The following is a 22,153-nucleotide window of genomic DNA, read 5'->3' as shown; positions in this document are numbered from 1 at the left end:
CTTTTGTTCCACTGGGGAAGGGAAAACAAGCGAGCTATTGAGGAAATTCTAGTGTTCTGTTGGGGAAAGGAAAAAAAATACAGTCATACCTTGTTTCACTGCACTTCTCTTTGCTGTACTTCGCAGATAACTGCATTTTGTTTTTTTACAAATTAAGGCCGTGATAAACCTGCATCGAGCAGGTCTATCGGTGTCATTTTTCCAACAGCATTTGCTCACTTCATGTCTCAGTGCCACGTTTTGGTAATTCTTGCAATATTTCAGACCTTTTCATTATTATTATATTTGTTATGGTGATCTGTGACCTTTTATATCACTCCTGCAGAAAGGGTATGACTCCCTGAAGGCTCGAGTGATGGTTAGCATTTTTTAACAATAAAGTGTTTTTTGATTAAAGTATGTATTTTTTTAGACGTAATGCTATTGCACACTTACTAGACTATAGTATATTGGGAACGTAACTCGTATATGCACTGGGAAACCAAAACACTGGTGTGACTCAATTGTGACGTGTGCTTTACTGCCGTGATCTGGAAACAAACCCACGGTATCACCGAGGTCTGCCTGTAAACCCGCAAGGTAATAAGCTCGGGTGATCAGTGTCATAAAAACAATAAAGATATGAAGACTGGGCAACATCTTAGAGAATGACTAAGTAGGAAAGAGGCTGAAGCCAGGGATAAGGTAGTCGGAAAAGTCGTCTGGAGTAGGCAACACTTGAGCTGAGACCTGAAAGATGAGGAGCCAGTAACTCAGAGAGAGAGAACAAATCCATCAAATCAACAAACAGCCTACAACCCACAGCGAACAGTACTAGGGACCACGGAGAATCTCAGGAATGCTTAAAACACAGTTCATTCCCTCAAGAAGTTTCATATCCGTTCGGGGAGGTAAATTAACTCACGACACTGTACAGGATGAAGCAAAAAGCCAGAGGAGCCCCAAGGACGGCGGGAAAGGTGAACTGCTTTGAAGCCTGCAGGTCAGTCACTGTTAAGGCCAAGCTAGTCGATTTGGAATTCTCATTCTGCTGCCACCCCAAAAAGTACATAAGCCATGCCGCCTTCGAGCCTTCCAAAGTAAAAGCTGAACGTTTTCTCATCTGAATGAGTTCACACTTAGAAGGAAATCTGAGGGCGATGCTTCCAGGCAGCAGGTAAACACACTGTTACTTTGCTATAGCCTGGAAAACCTAGTCCTCACATTGCATTTCCTCCACCTCACTAAGTAACTAAGGTTCCTTGACTTCCCGCACCTGCAGTCTCCTGAGCCATGCTAATTCACAGTTGCTGCTTCCCTCCCACTGACCACACGCTCACCCAGAATCCTCCAGCAGTTTCTTTTTCTGGAACAGATGAAGAACTGCTGAGTAGAAAGAGTCGCCAACCAATTAGTCTCCAAACCATCCCGACTCAACTGTATTGTTCTGTCAGCGTCTGGAGCACCTGAAAGTTATTCAGCTATTTCAGATGTTAGGAACTGAGCAGAGTTTCCCAAATGTTTGTTCCCTGCAAAGGAGAAAGCCAGTTGGACCTCTTCCAACCGAGACTCGGAAGAGAGGGCTGCAAGAGTCCCGCGGTGCTGCCGTCAGATCCACTACGTCTTGTCCCAACTTCCACAGGGCCGCAAGAAAGTAAAGATCAAGCCACCTGTGCCGGCAGGCAGTTAAGGCAAGTTTTTCTCTGTGAATAACTTGGTGGTGCGAAGAGGCTTTTCTGGGATAAAACAAGAGGAAAAGGTACATATGCTTCAAACGGAATGGTAAAAAAAAAAAAAAACAAAAAACAGATGGTCCTAAAAGCAAGAAAAGCCCTGACCCTCCCGGCAGCCACTGACCATCTGCGACCAAGGTAAGTTTTCCCACTGCCAGTGAACGGCAAACCACCATCAGCACTACCTTCGCTGACTGAAGGAGAAACAAAAATGCCAGCTGGTACCTTTGGATGAAAAGCCAACCACAATCATCTATTTTCAATGCAACACTGTCGATACAAGTCAATTAACGAACCTTGCCTCTCATCACCCCACACCCACATCCAGCCACTGCACCCTTATAATGAGAACTAGTCTAAACCAGCCATTAGTGGTAAGAGGTTCCCCGCCTAGAACCCACTTTCTTCTCCCTTCCACCACACCTATCTGTAAAAGCCCAGCCCAAATTCATCAGTTCGTTAGGACGCTTCCTCTTTAACCTTACCGACGGTCAGGTTCCGTCATTTTGAGCCTTCTCAGCAATGCACACATACCATGGCAAATACACTGCTTTTTAGCCACTTTAAAGATATTACTTATGCCCTGCACCTCTCACAAACATTTGCAGGTAAGAACTCTGATTTTCTCTTAAAGATGCAGCTATCATTCTTTTTCAAATCTCTTCCTCACGCTTAGTATCAAATGCTACACAATACGAGGGTTTAATACACGAGGGCTTAATTCACTGGAAGGAAACACAGACTTTTATAATAGGAAAAAAATATTGCAATGCCCATGTAAAGTATTACACTCATAGTGAAGACATTTTACCATACTTCCTCTTCTCAATGAAGGGGGACAATGAAATTAAAACTGGAAAACACAAACAAAATTCAGCTAAATAACAAGCCACTTCATTCTAATAAACCTGTCTTTTAAAACCCTCCCTACAGCTCCCAGCCTGTATGCATTTGCATTTACAAACACACACACTGGCACACACTGTAACATACAAAAGAGGATCGTGCCAATTCCAAACCAATAAAAAGGTACCTTTTAAAAGTTATCTCTGTAAAGAGTCCTACTTCTACATCTTACCCTAGGAGAATTAAACAATGATATCTGCAAGAAGATAATTCACGTTGGTTTAAGACGAGGAACTGTAACTAAACATAACTGAATTCACAAATTTAGTTCTAAGTTATGAAAATATAAGGAAATTTAAAATCTGTTGAAAACGTCCTTTTCTACAAATGACAACCACATAATCTCTGACATCATTACACTCTGCTTTTAGCATATTCTCAATATGCTTTTCCATCTGAGATATGCAGTAAGTCTCCTAACGCCAGAAATGGCTGCAGTGCCTTTGGGTCATTACTACTCAGGAACTGGGTGCATCTGTGGATCTGATTCTGTGCTGAACTGTACTACAGTTTCAGACACGTCCAACTGCGGCAGAGATTGCTGGCTGCCGAACTCAACCTCCACTCTCCCCACCTTCCTTAATAACAGAACCCCTATATTACTGGAACACAGCCAAAAGCAACTCCCACCTCCCCTGAAGATCTACATAAACTGAAGTTGTTAGGTAGGGGTACTCGGAAAGCCCTGGAACGGGCCCTCCTCCTTCAGCTGCCTGGCTGGAGCGAGGAACCACTTTCCCTCAATCCACTGCAGAGTGTAACACTTTTTTTTTTTTTTGAGTAATACTTTTACAAAAAACACAAATAAAATGCTGTGGCAATGTCAAATGGTTATAAAAGTTTCTAAACGGTTACTTTCTGTACTCAATACGTGGTGGCCTAGTAGCAGACAACTCAGTCCATGGACTACGATTCAGATAACACTGGCCTAGAACATGAAGCTGACCGCCGTAGCTGCCATGGCCATCTGTGACCACGAGGAACCCCTGAGAATGGAGACCACGCACTAACGACAATGGTGCAGACGGCAGGAAACTAGATACCAGACGATCATGGTCACTGCCTCAACTCTGTGGAAAACACCTTGTTTTATATGAGAATACAGACTTTTTACTACTGTGATTTGGGGTTTTATTATATACAGCCAATCGACATAACAGACACTCCTACACGTGTAGACCACTGCAAAATTTCCCAAGTGCTGTATTACCTCTTTGTATTCTCACATGAGAATAACCCCACTGTGAAGTAAGCAAGACAAAGTATTATCTCGATTTGACAGAGAGGTGGAAACTAACATTCTACAACATGAAATAGCTTGCCTGAAGTAACACCCAGGAAGCACTGATAGCAGAACTGAAAACAGAAGCCAGCTGCCTGCTCTTTCCATAAGAGCAATCTACCTCTCCGAGAAATTACTTAATCATGATCACAAGCAAAATAAAATAAATGAGCAGGGGTGTGTACTTGCAACCAACTACATAAAGTGTGTATGCCGCTGGGTAGTAAGATACAACAAAAACACCATGGTCAACTAGTGAAGACAAAACCCAGATTTAACCGCTGTGGTGTATGTACTACTTCATTTGTAACAAAGCAGGTGTGAAAGGGAGCTGGAGGGGCAGAAATCACAATTTTATAATAATTTAGCCAGAAATGCAGCAACTGAACTAAGAGCAAATAATACATAGCACATTAGTTTAGGGTATGACATAACCCTTCAAACCCTGGTCTCAAATAAAATTTGAAACCCTAATAGTCTATCTGGATATGAACAGAATCTGTCAATAAGTAATAATGCTTCTTAAAAACAGTTTGCATTAATTACTGAAGGACAGTAGTAACAATACTGAACTTTAATATAAACCAGACTTCTGAGATCCACTGTCAATCAAATGAGTTTCCGTACTCTTCCTTCCGTGGTGAAGAAGGCTGGCACAGAGCCAATCCCCCTCACTTCCCAGGATGCCTTGTGAGCAAAAGCGTATTAAAAAGCATATTTAAAAGCTGAAGGGCTTCCCTGGTGACACAGTGGTTAAGAATCCACCTGCCAAGGCAGGGGACACGGGTTTGGGCCCTGGTCCGGGAGGATCCCATGTGCCGCGGAGCAGCTGGGCCCGTGAGCCACAACTACTGAGCCTGCGCTCTAGAGCCCGTGAGCCACAATTGCTGAGGCCCACGCGCCTAGAGCCCATGCTCCGCAACAGGAGAGGCCACCACAGTGAGAAGCCCGTGCACCGCAGCGAAGACCCAACGCAGCCAAAAATAATTAATTTAATTAAATTTTTTAAAATTCTAAATTAAAAAAATAAATAAAAGCTGATGGTTAGGATCAGACATGCCATCTGTGACTATGGACTAATTTTTATCTGGGTAACTTTTCTTTTCCTACGTGGCTATCAAACGTTTTATTTCATCAGCAACAAACACTAAAGTATTTGCCCATATCAATATTTATCTGTTAAATACTAAATCAAACAGAAGCCATACTTTTCAGCAAACAGAGGGAAAAAGGTTCTTCTGCTGTCTTAAATATTTTGTTGAAATATTTTTTAATTTAAAAAAACAAACAAAAGAAGACCCACAAGAAAAATTAGGACATGAATTCAATGTATTTTATTATGCACATTTACCCTTTCAAAATTTCTCTACAGATATAAGCTAATTACCAAAGGAAAAAAAACAAGCTGAGAAAAACATTTAATTGCTCTTGGTATGTAAACATATTATAAAAATCCTCCAGGATCATTAGTGAGAATTGAGTTCTTTCAAGGAATACCTATCTATCGGTGCACTATACAAAAACTATTAAGGTCAGGATGGGGGCAGGGGAGGGAGTTATGGAGAGAGATTAAGAAAATATTCACCCCCTCAAAATTAACACAGGAAAGAAAAAAGGAACTGCCCACTAACTCTGCAAACCACACGCCGCTTACAGAATCATGAAGCCACAGTGAAGAAGGAGAGAAAGCTTTGGAGTGACTCCTTCAGGGGAATAATCCTCAAGAGTTTATTATATTAGCTCAGGGGTCAGCAAACTACCGGCCCACAGGCTATTTCCCAGCCCACCTGTTTCTGTAAACAAAGTTTTACCAGAACACAGCAACGCCGTCACATATTGTCTGCGACAATATGAGTAGCAGCCACAGAGAAGACAAAACTGAAAACATTTCCCATCTAGCGTCTTACAGAAAAAGCTCGCACCCTATCAGCTACCTAAGCGATAACACAAAATAAGATGCACTTCTCTGGGAACTGATAGGAATGAGCCTCTTTTTCATAAACACCTGTGTGTATATATATGTAGTTTTCGTTCATGAGATGTAAAATTTGCCTACAAAAAAGCTGACCCAAGCACAAAATGTCTCCAACAGTATCCCAGACACAAAGTAGCCTGTAACTTAGAAATCTAGTGAACTGCACTGTATTTTATCTCCCTCATAGAGAAAACCCAATATGAATAAGAAAACCAATTTCTCTAATGAATTAACCTTCAGAGATTTATAATTTGGAAACAATGAGGACACAGAGTGTGTGACGGTGCTTAAGTACCTCCCCCACCAAAGACCTGGAGAAATGCCAAGTTCAGTACCCCTGGAAGGTCAAAAGCATTATTAAACTGGACAGATGCCCGGGGCGTGCACCAGCAGAAAGAGAAAGTTAACCAAGTTTCACCTCTCACTGCTTCTGTGGCAAGTTAAAACAGCAAGCACTCATCATTTAATTTGTACTGATGCTAATTTTTTAAACAGGCATTTGAATTTTCAAAGAAATTCATATTGCTTCTTGTTAAACCAGATCTCTAAAATGATAACCAAACAATAAGCCAATGAGCAGAAAAAAACACAGAGAGCTAGACAACTGGGTAGAATAATAACCAGCGCGTTAAAATTCCATGACTAAAAGATTTCGATACAAAACAAGGCATCTTTCCTGCCATCTCACTGTTACAAGGTTACCGTCAGAGGGAAGGAAGGAGTAAGGCCTGCAGCACAGAGTTTCTCAGTCAGATTCAGAGCAGAGCTATTTATCAAAGTACACAGTCAGGAGACGTCATCAGGACAATAATCGGGTCTGTAAAGGAAGGGAGTTTCACTGTAATTTTGTAAATAAACACTTCAGTGGATTTTTTTTTTAATGATGTTTCGTTTTGTTTTGTTTTTCAATGACCTTCCTGTTGATAGTTTTCTAGCCCATCTTCTGAAAGAACCCATTCCTCTGGCTCAAATCACCGCCTGATATTCAGCAGCCACTGTTTAGGATAATTACATTTCCTCAAGAAACAGCAGAAAGGCATCGTTTCATACAAGCAAGAAATAAGGCCAGAGGCTGTCTAGGTCTCAGCCCTTCTGCCTTTCTCCCCAAAATATAAAAGGGCAATGTGTCTCTTTCTTCCAGAGAAAGTGATATGCTCAGAACAATTCCAACTGCACTCAGGATGGCTTAATAAAACAAGCTGAAAACTTAGGAGTGTTCTCGAGATCAGCGTGACAGGACACAAGTTGTGTATTCTGGAGGCTTCCTCACTGAGGTCATACAGTGTGCGGAGAATCAGCCACGCCACCTCTCTTACACTCTTGGACAGGCTACCACCCATGTCCTGCACTTACTAATTCAACCAGAGTGAACTGGACAGAAGCAGGAGCTGTCAATCTGGTCGGGAAACAGGAAACAAACAATGCAAAAAAGCAGCACAACAAAAGATGAGGCCGGGAGGAAAGTCGGAACGGAAGAGAAAATAATTAACTATCTGTAGGAGAGTGGCTGCCTACAGCGAGTGGCAGGTGGCACCCGGAGGGCACTCCAGCCCTGCGGCACCTGCACTGTGGAGCTGGGAGGGGGTGGGCTGCACCTGTTCGGAAGCAGCGTCCCTCTCCCCAGGGAGGCTTGCACCCAGGAGCCGGCCCGAGTCTGCCGGGCCCCGGGGAGCTTTCCCGAGGCAGAGCCTCTCCCGGGCAGCTGTGTGCCCACTGGGGCGGGGTGCCACGCACAGAAGCCACTTCCCACGCCCTGTCACTGAGGTCAGCCATGCTTTCAAAGACCTCTCTCTCTTCCCAGCCTTTCTTCATCAGCTTCCTTCCCTTCCCTCCCAACCCGCTCTCCTCCACACAAGATAAAGGGATTTTTTTTAATCGGCTCAGTTTTCCAGGGAAGCAGAAATGTGACTGTACATGGTTCTTTAGCCTCACCTCACGATTCCGCAACAGGGACTAACATCTCTCAACACGGCTTTGTCCAACTGACCAGGCTCTTTCTGCAGCTGAATAAAAAAATATCTTTAGAAACGGTTCTGTCTCCACCAAAATAATACAAATACATCACACCACCAATTCTGGAATACCGAAGCAGAGACTTATCTCCCTTCAGACAGAATGCAGAAGGGCAGAAGGCTTCAGACTTCATCCAGAAGATTCCAACTCGACGAGTCCCACGGACAAGTCCCCTTGTGCTTCCACACGACGACGCCCCGGCGGAAGTGCGCCCAGCCTGCTGGACAGCGGCAAAGGACTACTCACAAAAGCTCTTCCTTCTCCTCATTCCCCAGCCTTTGTATTATACTGGGACCAGTGACACCACCAGCACTAAAAACAGAACGAGTGCTGGTTTCTTTTTTCTCTCCCTGAAGCTCACAAGATGGGGTTGCTTTCTTTTTCAGCTGCTTGGTGGGTGACAGCCACCTAATTAATACCCCCTTTCTCATTAAAAGCTACCCCTAAAAAGCAAGTCGATCTCCTATATCATTTTCTTCATAAGGAAAGAAGACAAAACTCAGCGTACATTAATCGATGTATCAGGCTGACATAATAAGCCAGATGCATTAGATGTTTGCTAAGGGTGTCACAAAAATGACGTTAGCCACCCTCCCACAGCTACAAAAGAGAAAAACAGAACCAAACAAACAAGGTTTTTTTAAAAATGTGTCTATGTGCCCAACACTTTGTTTAATAACTCCAAAAGATACAAAACCACTCAGGCGAAAGTAAGCCACAAATCTATTCAAGAGCATTGTAAAATGCAAGGGAATTATCCAAAGGGCTGCACCGACGACTGAATAATTTTAATACAAAATGCCCAGCAAATCTCCCTATATGCTGCCAACAGATCACCAGCAGAGGCAAATCCAGATAATGAAACATTGTAAGAAGGGCCCCTTTTAATAATTTAGCCCATCAAGGCATGAGTATTGATTCCTGTTTTCAGCAGGAGAGTGTTATCTTCGGCTTACAGCTCAGGGACGGCCTCGGGGGGGTTCATCACAGCCCCTTTCCTGCCATGCGATCCTTCAGCCTCACTGCGCATTCTTTGTCATTCTTCATCCATTTCTAGAGAAGCCCTTGGTCTCAAAGATGTGTCCTCCCTACTTAACCCACAGAAGCCATAGCAGCATTTCAAGTTTTACATATTAAGCCTTTCTGTCTATTATCATTTGCCAACTCTTCTTCTTCTAAATAATTTTTAACAATGCATGAGATATCTTTGTGAACTTCCATCTTGTTTGTTAACAAATCTACTAAATACCTTTTAAGATCAGATTGATATTCCATCATAACGGTAAGTGTGCCGATCGATCTAGGACATGTGCAAACATTTTAATACAACCAAGACGACGCTACTAAGAGAAGGAAAAACCAGGCGGAAGCAGTACAGGTATCAACCACTCTTTCCCCGTTCCAACATGGAAGGATATAACGTCCCTAAACTTCGAGGAAAAATTAACCAAAACAATAAATTTAGTGGTAATACTAAATTTAAGGGTGTTCCTGCATCTTTATATATTGCAAAAATATTCGCAACCAAAAAACATTTTTAGACTGTAAATAGGCCAGCGATTTCTGATTCAAGTATAAATCAAACTGCTCTCATCCCTGACAGAATGTTCTGCACCCCAGTTACACTATATCCTACGACTCCACCAACGTCACTCACCTCCAACTCGGTTGTCATGGACAACTAGCCCCACTGTCCTCTGAGTGTGGGAGACTGGGGGTTGGAGGCGGCATTGCTGCTGCTCGTGTGTCTTTGGATGTGATTCCAAAGTGTCCCTCCATGACCCTGTGGATCAAGGCACAGTGATCCCGAGGGCTTCAGCACTCCAAGGTCACCACACATGCCCTCTACTGTAGGACACCAAAGGGATTGTACAGCTGCCTTTCTAGGTCCTCTGCTTTTCCACCCAGGCTATAAATTGTTACAAGGCCCTGGGGCAGTGCAGCAGCGGCTCCCTTCCATTCAGGCCTCAAGGAATGTCAGCGCTGTCAGGAGGCTTGCAGCCAAGGGCAGAGGCCTCACCAATGACAACACCTCCCTCTCTGTGGCCAATGAGCCACTCTCCTGTTGTAAGATCACAGCAAGTTCCACTCTAACAAAGACTTAAAGAGCCAAAAACCATCAAATTAAAACAAAAATACAGGGACTTCCCTGGTGGCGCAGAGGTTAAGAATCCACCTGCCAGTGCAGGGGACACGGGTTCCAGCCCTGGTCCGGGAAGATCCCACCTGCCGCAGAGCAACTAAGCCCGTGCGCCGCAACTACTGAGCCTGCGCTCTAGAGCCCACGAGCCACAACTACTGAGCCCGTGTGCCACAACTACTGAAGCCAACACGCCTAGAGCCTGTGCTCCGCAACGAGAAGCCACCGCAACGAAGAGCAGCCCCCGCTCGCCACAACTAGAGAAAGCCCACGTGCAACAACGAAGAGCCAACACAGCCAAACAATGAACAAATAAAAAATATTTTCTAAAAAAAAATAATAAAACAGCCTCATGCTATGTTAGCTGAAAAACTGATATGCACGTGTGTACAAGGTATACACTGTATGCATCCCACAAGCCCACGAGAATCAGAGCAGGTGAGGAAAAAAGTTAAACTTGAGCCATATATTGATATCTAATCACTAGAACCATGGCCAGGAATACTCTCCTGGTCCCACAACTCTCTCGTTTTCAGGAGAAGCAGTAGGCAAAGTGGAAAGACACCCAACAGGTACTTCCTTCTGAAAAATACAAGCATGCGTCCTCTGTTTCCCCGCCTAGCAATGGCCAATGGTTCTCCCGACTGTATTAAATGCTACACTTCGTGTTAATGGTCAATTCAGTCACATTTAATGTATTCCTTTTTAAAACGTCCCTCTTTGTCTGATTAAAAAACAATAAATAATGTGTATTTTTCCTATTTTGTAAATGAAGCAAACTATTAATTCAATGGTTAAGAAGCAACTTCTTGGAGCCAAGAACTGCTCTGAGCACTGCAAACAACAAAGTGAGTGAAACACAACCCCTTGATTTGTTTTTCTTTTCTTTTTGGTGGTGGTGGGGGGGGCCGCACCGCTTGGCTTGTGGGATCTTAGTTCCCCGACCAGGGAATGAACAGCGCTCTCGGCAGTGAAAGCGCTGAGTTCTACCAACTGGACTGCCAGGGAAGTCCCAACAGCCCCTCGATTTAACATTGCCAAAACGACAGATTATGCAGTTGACTCTTGAACAACACGGGTGTGAATTGCATTGAACTGTGTGGATCCACTTATACGTGGGGCTTTTTCAATAGATACACAGTCAGCCCTCTGTGTCTGAAGGTGTGGAATCCGTGAATACGGAGGGTTGGCTATGGGACGTGAGCGTCCACGGATGCTGGCGTCTGAGGCAGGTCCTGGAACCAGTCCCCCACAGATACCAAGGGGCAGTGTATGTACAAAGTAGCCATGCATGATGTCAGGGATGCTGGCTAACTGTCTCTCTCAGAAGGGAGCAAGAGATGGGGAGGCGGAAGCAGGAGAGGGCTAACGTTCATTTTCATTTCAATGCATGTCTTAAACTTTTTAACAGACTCATTTTCCGGATCACCTATTTTATAACTTCATTAAGAGTTTCAAGCTACCCGATTCTGACTCTGAATGTTTACGTACAATCAAAAACTAAGTAGTATTACTATAATTATCACAAGCTAGTACGTAAACAAGATAAACCCAATATGCCACGGTGGTGCCAGGAAAGGGCAAAGTCACAACATGGTGGCTACACTTAGAGAGGTTTCACAGTGATAATAACAAAAATGAAATCGAGAGAAGAACTGAGTCACCACAAGGAACCCAGTAATCTAAACACATTATACACCAGCCCCGGGCTCCCAATAATCTGGGCCGTAAGCAGTCAGTGACAAATTTGTTATGTCACAAGTGACTATTTCATTTCATCAAAACATCATCCCCCATTCTATCAAATTAATATTGGTAGTTAGAGTTTTATTGGTTTTGTAGTTTGATTTGAATTTATTTATAGTCTCTGAACGCTATTTTAGGGATTTAAACATGCAGATTATACCTAATTTGCGTGTTGGAGAAGGTAGGAAATTAAGTAAAATGGGAGAACCACAAAAACAAAATTTTTAAGGGCATAAAATACTGAGGCTTAAGAAACATAAGAGGTCCTGGAACTGCACTAAAGAACTCTACATCCTGCAAAGGACAGGATCGGATCTGCAACTGTAACAGTCACTGATGGCAGGCTTCCATGTGCTAAATAAAGCTGGCCGCCCATAAGATATCCCGGGGAGTGCTTGGAAAAACTGCGGATTCCTGGGCTTCACTCCAGAACTACTGAAGTAATTTTCTGTCTTTAAAAGTGAGGAAACTGAGGTGCAGAGAGATGAAGTAACTTGATCACTAGTAAATGTTGCCAACATGAATCAAACCAACACCATTATTTCATCAGTAAAAATGTGTGTTTTTTTTAACCACATCCATGATCTATTACTTCTAAGCAGCTTTTCTCTCCTCTGGAGAGCAAAAATGGAACAAAACACCATTACAGGTTTTTCCTCCTTCTACAAAAATAATGAAAATTCATTAAGTCCTTGTGTTGCTAAAAATGAAAAACACCCTGAGGGCTCAAATGTTCTGAGGGCTCCTTCCTCCCCAGCCTCTCCTTTGTGCCCTCCCGCCCTCCCTCCTTCCTTTCCTTCCTTCCTCCCTCTCTCCCTCTCTCTCTCTTTCTTTCTTCCACTTGACTCAAAAATCCCACCTTTGAGTTAATGGTAGGTGAATTCTGATCTATTTCTCAGAGACAGAGTTTGAGGGGAAAAGAAAAAGAAGTGCATTCCACAATCACCACAGTGATTCAGGCAAAAAATAAAACAGGTGCTAATATTATTAGTGGGTGAAAATTTGATGACAAACAGGATATTTACATGTCCTCAAAGTTTCCCCCCCACCAATTACTTATTAATTACAAAGGGAAAGTTAGTAACTTATCCAAGTGATCCAAGTTGCTGTCACCAACAATGTGACCAACTGGTATCCCGTGTCCTCTAATGTAAGGCACTTAGGACACAATACCACTAATATAACAGCCCTGCCTAAAATGCACAACCTTCAGCTAATAACTAGGAAGCAGCAAACTACAAAAAAACTGAACTGCACTCTTCGAAAACATGTCAATGTCGTGAAAGACAAAGAAAAGCTAAGGAACTGTTCCAGATTAAAGGAGACCAAAGGGACGTGGTAAATAGATGTGTGATGCTGGTTTGGATATTTGGCCAGAAAAACAAATTGCTACAGAGGGCATGGCATTATTGGGATATGTGACAAAATGTGGATGTCTATAGATTCAATTAGTATTGTAGTGCTGTTAAACCTCCTGATTTTGATAACTATATAGTGGCTATATAAATGAATGTCCTTGTTCTTACAAAATACACACCTAAGTATTTAGGAGTAAACAGTCAAGATGTCTGCATTTTACACTCAGTTCAGAGCAATGGGATAGATTAGCGAGCCCAGAAACAGACCCACATAAATAGAGTCAACTGACAAAGGAGCAAAGGCAATGCCGTAGAGAAAAGATAATTTTTTTCAACAAATGGCACTGAACAACTGGGTACCTACATGCCCTCCCCCCACCACCACCCACAAAAAAAAAAAAAAAAAAAAAGGAACCTAGACACAAAAATCAACTCAAAATGTATCACAGACCTAAATGTAAAATGCAAAACTATAAAACCCTGGAAGAAGATAACACAGAATGAAATCGGAATGGCCTTGGGTTTGGAGATCACTTTTCAGATTCAATACTAAAGGCACAATCCACGAAGAAACAAACTGATAAGCTGGACTTGTTAAAATGAAAAACCTCTGCTCTGTAAAAGACTGTCAAGAAAAGAAAAGGACAAACCACAGACTAGGAGAAAATATTTGCAAAAGACACATCTGGTAAAGAACTGTCATGCACAATACACAAAGAGCTCTTAAGGCTCAACATTAAGAAAATAAACAGCCTGATTTTAAGATGGGCCAGAGACCCTGACAAAAGATACTCCACATCTGTATGTCATCAGGAAAATGCAAATTCAAACAACAGTGAAATACCACTAACGAGCCTAACAGGATGGCCAAAGCCAGAACACCGACAACACCAAATGTTGGTGAGGGTGTGGAGCAACAGGAACTTGTCATTCATTGCTGGTGGGAACGCCGCCGGTACGGCTAACTTTGGGAAACACTTTGGTTGCGTCTTAGAGAATTAAACACACTCTTACCGTACAATCCTGCAATGAGGCTCCCAAAGGAGTTAAAAACTTACGTCCACGCAATAACCTGCTATAAGGGATGTTACAGCAGCTTTATTCTTAATTGCTAAAACCTGGAGGAACAAAGGTAGCTTTCAGTGGGTGAAAGGATAAACAAACTGTTGTACATCCAAACAATGGAATATTATTCAGCGTGAAATACTATTCAACTGTTACACCATGAAAAGACATGGAGGAGTCTTAAGTGCATGAGAGAAGCCAATCTGAAAAGGTTACACATTGTATGATTCAAACTGTACGACACTCTGCAAAAGGCAAAACTATGGAGAGAGCAAAGAGATCAGTGGTTGCCAGGGGTCAGGAGGAAGGGAGGGATGAATAGGCAAAGCACAGAGGATGTTTAGGGCAGTGAAACTACTCGGTATGGAGCTCTAATAGGAGATACATGGCACTGGAAACGTGTCCAAACCCAAAGAATGTACAACACACTGAAAGTGACCCCTGATGTAAACTATGCACTTTGGATGATAAGGATGTGATAATGACCTGTAGATTCATCAACTGTAATATATATACCACTCTGGTTTTGCTAATGGGAGAGGAGGCTATCTGTGTATGAGGTAGGAGGTATATGGGAAATCTCTGTGCCTTCCACTCAATTTTTGCTGTGATCCTAAAACTGCTCTAAAAAATAACGTCTATTTACAAAGAAAAGGAAGGAAAAAAAATGACAAGTACCTGACATTCGATCTAACTGTACAACAGGAGACCAAAGATAAAAACAGAAAATGCCAACTTCTAGGCATTAGGCATAACAATTTCTAGACTCTGGAAAGGATCGATTAACCTTAGGTATATTACTTAATCTTGACCCCAGGCCCTTAGAAAAATTGAAGGCCTTGACAGTTAGAAGAGATATTGTCACTAAAAATACTATGAGGTCCTAAAAGGAGGTATAAAACACGAAGTTTAAGCTAAACAACACTGCAAGCTCTACACCTCCATGTGCTGAAATTTCTTTGGCAATTTATATTCATAAAACTGATTCTGGAGAACGTGTAAAGCCTGGCAACTCCATATATTTGCTTAGGTATTTTTCAAACAGTACGAAACAGCCCTAAAAAGGCAAAGCTGGGCTTCCCTGGTGGCACAGTGGTTGAGAGTCCGCCTGCTGATGCAGGGGACATGGGTTCGTGCCCCGGTCCGGGAGTATCCCACGTTCCGCAGAGCTGCTGGGCCCGTGAGCCATGGCAGCTGAGCCTGCACGTCCGGAGCCTGGGCCTAACAGTGCCTGTAAGTAATGAAGGGTGATGCCTTATCCCTGAAAGAAGAGAAAGCTCAATAAAACCTAAACGTAACCATTATGTTTCATACAGATCTATGGTAACAAAAAGACGGCTTAAAACAGTAGGCAGTTTTTTAAAATCATAAGGTTATTTATTCCACTCTATATTCTGAAAAATGCGGCTTGATGTCCCTTCTGTAAAAAAAAAAAAAAAAAAAAAAGGAGCAGATGAATATAATGGAAGATAGCCTTAAGAACAAATTAGCTGACATCCAGCTTCTAAGGAAGAGCAAACTGTGAAAACAACTTCAAAGGAAAGGAATTCACCAGGAAGCAGGTTATATGCTCGCTAATACTAATACTGGTCAGTTGGGTGTTTTAGGAATTTTTTTAAACTCGCTACATTAAAATGCAACAGCTATTAATTATCTTTCATTTAGGGTAGACGAATTAATCCCTAAATTAATATGGCACCTGTACTGGCAATTTTTCTGAAAATCAGTGGTTTTAACACCTTTCACTACAATCAAATATAAAAGACAATGGTTATTTTTGGCATACTTAGTGGCAGTTGGGGAAGCTACAGTAAACTCTGAAAAAAGCAGGATATCCTCAAAACCTCCTGTATAGCTAAAGGAGCAACAAGATGACAGTTCTTTATAAGCACACCAAGCAGGTAAGAAATATAATTAACTTTACTTTTAAGAAGCATTTTATAATAAATGTTCACTTTTAATTATTAAATGGTACCAAAAGTCCCAAGTGTGAGAAGTACCCGTGTTAGAAATGATACTTTAAAATGATAAATGCCTTACGTAAGCAAACTATAATACTGTTTTAACAGCGGCTTGAGACTCAGTCAAAAAATTTAAACTAGATTATTAGGCAAAGCATTCTTAGCCTCTAAAGAGATAGATGGTGTTACCACGCGCGCCGGCTCTAAGAACAGCCGACGGTCACGGCGGGTAGCAAGGAGCGAAGGGGAGAAGGCTAAGCAGAGGCCCAGGAGCCCCGGGCCTTGGCCGCGCCGCGTGAGGCGGGCTCTGCGGTGAGCCACGGGGCCCCGGCTTCCTGCTCTGTGGTGGGGAAGTAGGTCTGTCTAGATCAGGGGACTGGATTTACTCCAAGGGAGATGCAAAGCCCAATTTCTCACACGCACAAAGTTCTATCCGAAACAGATGCAGACTAACAGACACACACACACAGACCGCAAGGGTCATTTTTCAAATGTACACAGATGCTGCTGAGTGAAAAGGGAGCTCATCGTTGGGGTCCGCTGGTCAGGCATTTTTTTAAACAAAAGGACAGTCAAGACAGGACCGCCACAAGGGCTAACAGGAAAACAAAACTCACCAATACTAAACAGGGTTCCCACACCACGCTGTGTGGCAGAAGCGTCCTACTCTCCCAAGTCAGAGAGCAGCTAGCACGTCCGCGGAGGACTCACGAGCAGAGTGAAGGCAAAGGGGCACCGAGGCAGGGGTCACCCAGGCAGTGCAAGGCCAGCCCGGGGCACAACCAAGATTACACGTTGCCAGCTGGGTTCCGGAGTTAAACCTCAGTCCTGCCGGATTGTTATACAAAGGCAAGACTTTATACGAGCGCAAACCTCAAGTTTCCTCACGTACAAAATGAACTAAATATCACAGATTGTTGTGGAGATCAAACGGGCTCAGCGACGTGAACACAGTAGCAGTGTGCGTAGGCACAAAATGTTCCACGTTAGTTTCCTTCCTTAACAGCTGGCTGACTTGAGGGGGGGGTGTTTGTTTTTTCAGAGTCTTTATTATAGCCTTTACTGGGGAAAACAGCCTCAATTAAAGAAATTTTTTAAATATTTATATAATGTTAACAGTTACTTTCCTGATTTGAGGTTTTAAGTGACCCACCTCAAGAGGCTTTAGAGAATAGCAGTTTTTAAACTTAATTTTTAAATTTTTTTCAACATTTTAGGAATCTACTGATTATCATCCATGGTTGAAAAGTATATATTCTCTCCAGGAAAATGCACGTATGTATAAGACTTTGCAAGCGATTTCAGAAAGTTCACAGATGCTCTTAAACTCAGGGAGACCACCGAGGGATAGGGGCCTATGGGCTTCAGATTAAGAATGTCCAGAAAACTAATAAATTATTTAAACCTAAGTCTGTACACCAAAGCCCACTGTGATAAGAGATAATGCTTAAGGAATGCTTATGATACGCCTGCATCACGCTAAGCAATCTAATGAATTACTTCATTCACCTTCGTAACAACCCTTTGAGGTAAACAGTAGAAGTGTGCCCATTTTAGAGGTGAGAAAACTAAGGGTTAGAAAGGTTGATTAATGCATTTTATGTTACACAGGAACTCATCAAGAGAAAAAATTGTTCTCTAAATGATAATGCCCCAACAACAAAACCAGTCGTTAAAAAAATAATGACTTGGTTCAATCACTCACCAAAGAACATTTGGGCTCTTTCCAGTATTTTTCTATCGTGAATAAAGCTGCCATGAACATTTTTTTTAATGACTTAAATAAAATAGCTCGACCCACTACTGCAATGTTGTCTTATTTATATATGTTAGCCACTCCACAGAGGTCTTAACACAAAAAGGTAATACGACTGAAAAATAAAAATGCTAAGTAACTAAATACCCACGTGAGGAGCACTGACTTTTCAGTGAGGAGAGGGTGGGTGTACCCAACAGGCATTCCAGCCCGCAGAGCCACATTCATGACGGTGGAAGTGAATGTGCATTTTAAATCCCCTTTAAATGGCTGCACCTTCTCTGCTTTGGATAGAGCCTCTGTCACGCCGATTAAACCCCCCAATACTGGGAGCAGCTAGGGGTGCGGGATGATCTCTGTCCAGTCCCGGGAGGATCTGGGCAATGTTTTCTTTGCTTTCTCACCTCCCTCCCACCAACTACCAGTAAATCAGTAATTTTTGCTAGAAGACATCAAAGCTAACAGATACTCGGGAACAAGTAGTAAAAATGTTGCCCTTCTAGCACAAATACTTTTAAAATGAACAGATAAAAAATTAATAAAATTAAATCTTATGAGTTGATGCCATCTTTTGTATACAAACAGAGATCACATATACCTGAATATGCAAAGAAAGTTAAATTATGATGCAATCAATGCTATCCTATAAAAACTAAATTAACAAAAACAGTCTATTACGGAAGACATCTGGTGTATCACGGCAGGAAACGTTAATGATATTGTCTGCAACCCTGTAATCAATTTTTTCTCCCAGTAGCTCTCTCATTACACTGTATTAGATGTGTGTGCCTGCAGGATTTATGAGAGCTCCACACATGGAGGGGAGCTTTGCCAACTGGATCCAATTCAGATCCAGCTCAAATGACTTTGGCAGCATGAAGCGTTGTTAAAGAACAATCAATACGTTAGCTTTATGCAGCATCATCCTGACTGAAAGAAGATTTATCATCGTACTACAGAATCTTCTCCAACCTACATATGATGGTATCTGAGTGTACCACCCATCATGAATTTATTTAAATCCCTAGTGGACACAATATTTTTACTGCTAAAAAAATAAATACTAGTCATCAGTAATGCTAATATAAAAAGTTTACTACATATCAATTATGGGCAAAACTTTAAATCCGTTCAGCAAATCCTGGTTAGTGGGTATTGCAGTAAATGAAACAGTCTAACAATGACATTGACACTGATTAGAGAATAAAGATAATATTGGCCTGAAAGATAAAAACCATTTCTCTCTCTCTCTCTCTCTCTCTCTCTCTCTCTCTCTCTCTCTCTCTCTCTCACACACACACACACACACACACACACACACGCACACACACACACACGATGGTAACTGGTAAACGCTGAAGCTTTTGAAGTATGCAGTCAAGTTGGGACTCTGCTAATTTGTCCCTTAAGATGTCAATATCTCTCCAGGGATTAAAATTAGATTTTTATCCACTAGGTTGGGTTTTATCTTCCATTGTGAATGGCTATTATATCAAGACTTCCAAGGCTTCCATAATGTGAACTTTTTTCTCTGGTCTAACTCTTGATAAATTACAGTGGCAACTATCTAAACATGAAAATGTTGTGACAATTATTCCTGATTTTATTACAATTACTAATGTCCCATCTCCTTTGTCTTGGTCCTCTTCGTTTTATGCATGGATGGCAGTCCTAGCCAGCTAATTGGAACTTTTACAGTCTTTCCCCACTCCACACTCTACCCAATGAATCTTCTTAAGCAGTGATCTGCAGATCGCCCTGCCTGGAATAAAAAAGCCTGCAAAGGTTCTCGGCTCTCGGCTCTCGTCTGCCTAGAAGATAAAATATCACCTTGTCTAACCTTTCAGACCCTCTATGATGCGGCTCCATTTTGTATCTCCACCTCTGCCTCCCAGGACCCACTGACCTGTGCTCTTCTTTGACGTCCTGCGGCATCTTCTCACAACTCCCAGCTGCACCAGGCTCACTGCCTACGTGGCTTATAGGGACAGGCTGGCACATACACCCGGAGAGCTCCTCCGCTCTGCCTGCCCACGTGTTACTGGTGTACCAAAAACACACCCAGCTCCCTCGATGCCTAGCTACCTTCCCAAAACTTTCCCAAGCGCTGCTACGGGCCATCGGGAGCACTCTCTTTTCCTAGTCTCAAGATACCGATATTCTCCACGGCAAGTGAACGAGCCGTTACACACCGCCAGTATCTGCATGTGCGCGCGTGCGTGTACGACGGCTCTTCGCGTGCGTTACTTCCTAATCAAGCAGGAGTTTGAGCCCCAGGGTCAGATCAGGTAAAACAAGGGAAAGACAGGTCTTAACCTTCTTTAGTGACTAACAGCCGTCTATCAGAACAATAAACACCTGTCTTTCAGAAAACTTTAGCATTAAATCCCCATGAAGGAAGGAAAATGAAGACAGGTGTGCACACCGAGCTTCCAGAAAAGGTGAGGCACACGGCTCAAAAGCAGCCCTCGTGGATCACTAACACCAGGCCCTGTGCTCCAGGGGACAAAGCGCGAAACACACTGCATCCTGCTTCACCTCACGTAACGCCCCACGTCATCACCAGGTAACAGAGGATTTGCCGGGGCACAGCTGGGAGCACCCCATCTACCCCCCCAACCCAAGCCTCTCAAAACGTTTACTCTGTATCCGGCCCTGCAGAAAAGCCCAGCTACCTCTGAGCAACACTCCACCGAAGGTCACCCGCGAGGGCAGCGCCCCAAACAGTTTAGACTCACGGGCCACAAGTCCCGGTGATCTTGGGGAACGGCGTATTCCACACGCGGACTCAGACTTACCCCCTTTTTCCCCTATTTCAGTCGCCAACATCCATACTCGCTGCTGATTGCCAGCTCCTGCTCCTTGCAGCGGCCCAGCATGCTCTCTGCTGGTGCCAACATCCCCTCCACCACCAAGACCCCTAACTTCTGGAACTGTCCTAGAGGGGTAAGGCAAGTCCCGTATTTTGCTTCCTCTGTGCGTGTACTTGTTACTCCTTTAAGAACACATACGATACAGCACATTTGTAAAGGGGCTCTGGGGAGGGAGGTGATATTCCTATTTTATACCCTGTGGGATATAAAATATTGATAGCTTTTAAAAACGGGATTCTCCTTACCCCTACAGGCCCTCTCCCGGCTTCAGAAAGATGCTGTGGCGGCTGTGCTGCCACCGGCAGAGAGCATGCTGGGGGGTCGCACAAAGCAGGAGGTGGAGATCTGCAACAGGCCTGGGAGTTGTGGACCTAAAAGAGAAAAAAGTTTTAAGTTAACAGGCCCAATGTCCTCTCATACCCTGGTTACTAGGGGCACTCAGCACACAAGCAGGCAGCTGCACAAATCCTTTAGCAGGTGGCCTCTGAAGTCTCAGCGAATCTGTTCTGCCACTAAAGTTAAACTCCGCCCATCAGTCAGAGCTGCTTCCTTTCTCCAGCGGGAACAGACGACCCTCTGGCTCCACACTCTCAGTGTGGGCCTGTCATCAAGCGGTATGGTGTGTGCCCCTCAAAATAACCAAGTTAAGGTGTGACACAGTGCCGAAGCACCGCGACAGTGGCATGCTTTGCTTATAATAAAAACAAAAATGCCATAAAAAAAAAAATGCAATGGTGTCAGATAAGCACGACCATAAAATAAACCACCGGTGGACAAACTGAGCTTTCAGAAGAGTTTCTAAGGAGAGATGCCAGAGGCATAAGACATGTACTTCAGAAGGAAATGCTCAAGCTACTGGGGGCAGGGGGCCTCAAACAAAGATCCTACCATTTTCTCAAAGTCCTAGTTTAATTTTGTAAAGCTAAAGATAAGGTAAAATATAAAGGCTTAACACCAGAGGAACAAGAAGACACCGTTCAAACAAGCTTTAATTTACTCACAAGGTAAATAGAATGAACAGCCTGGAGCATAAAGTTCCAGAAAGACATTATTTCTTTTAGGGGCAAAACCAGTTTGGTACATACCATGTTTTTTGTTTTTTTTTTAAAGAAACTTTTAAAACATTTAAAACCAGCAAAAGATTAAAGACCACCTTCTGAAAGCCAGCACAGTCCTGATAGGTATTTTAAAAAGATACTTCAGATGATAGTCTGAATATGTCCCTTTTCAAAAACTCTAGGGAGTACATAACATTTCCAAAAACCTAACCAATCCAATTTCATGTTGTTTTTAATGAACTAAAAACCCCATAAAATCCAAATACTTATGTGAATTTCTGTTCTTAAGATGGTTTTTAAATTACAGA

The 22,153-nt window shown here is 42.9% G+C and overlaps 1 protein-coding gene across 7 annotated transcripts in view; it reads right to left on the bottom strand.

Moving 5' to 3' along the window:
- Nucleotides 1–22,153, bottom strand: part of RERE (arginine-glutamic acid dipeptide repeats) — a 418,432-nt gene that overhangs the window by 204,184 nt on the left and 192,095 nt on the right. For 6 of the 7 annotated variants that reach the window (XM_067018153.1, XM_067018161.1, XM_067018160.1 and 3 more), the window contains exon 4: nt 21,033–21,158. The exons of the other annotated variant lie outside the window; for it this stretch is intronic. In XM_067018153.1, the coding sequence (XP_066874254.1) occupies nt 21,033–21,158 (126 nt within the window). The remainder of the gene's footprint in view (nt 1–21,032; nt 21,159–22,153) is intronic. 7 annotated transcript variants of the gene reach the window in all.

The sequence above is a fragment of the Kogia breviceps genome, chromosome 1, assembly GCF_026419965.1.
Source record: "Kogia breviceps isolate mKogBre1 chromosome 1, mKogBre1 haplotype 1, whole genome shotgun sequence".
Lineage (NCBI taxonomy): Eukaryota > Metazoa > Chordata > Mammalia > Artiodactyla > Physeteridae > Kogia > Kogia breviceps.
Note: the sequence above shows the minus strand (reverse complement) of the source record. Positions and strands in the feature narration are given on the sequence as shown.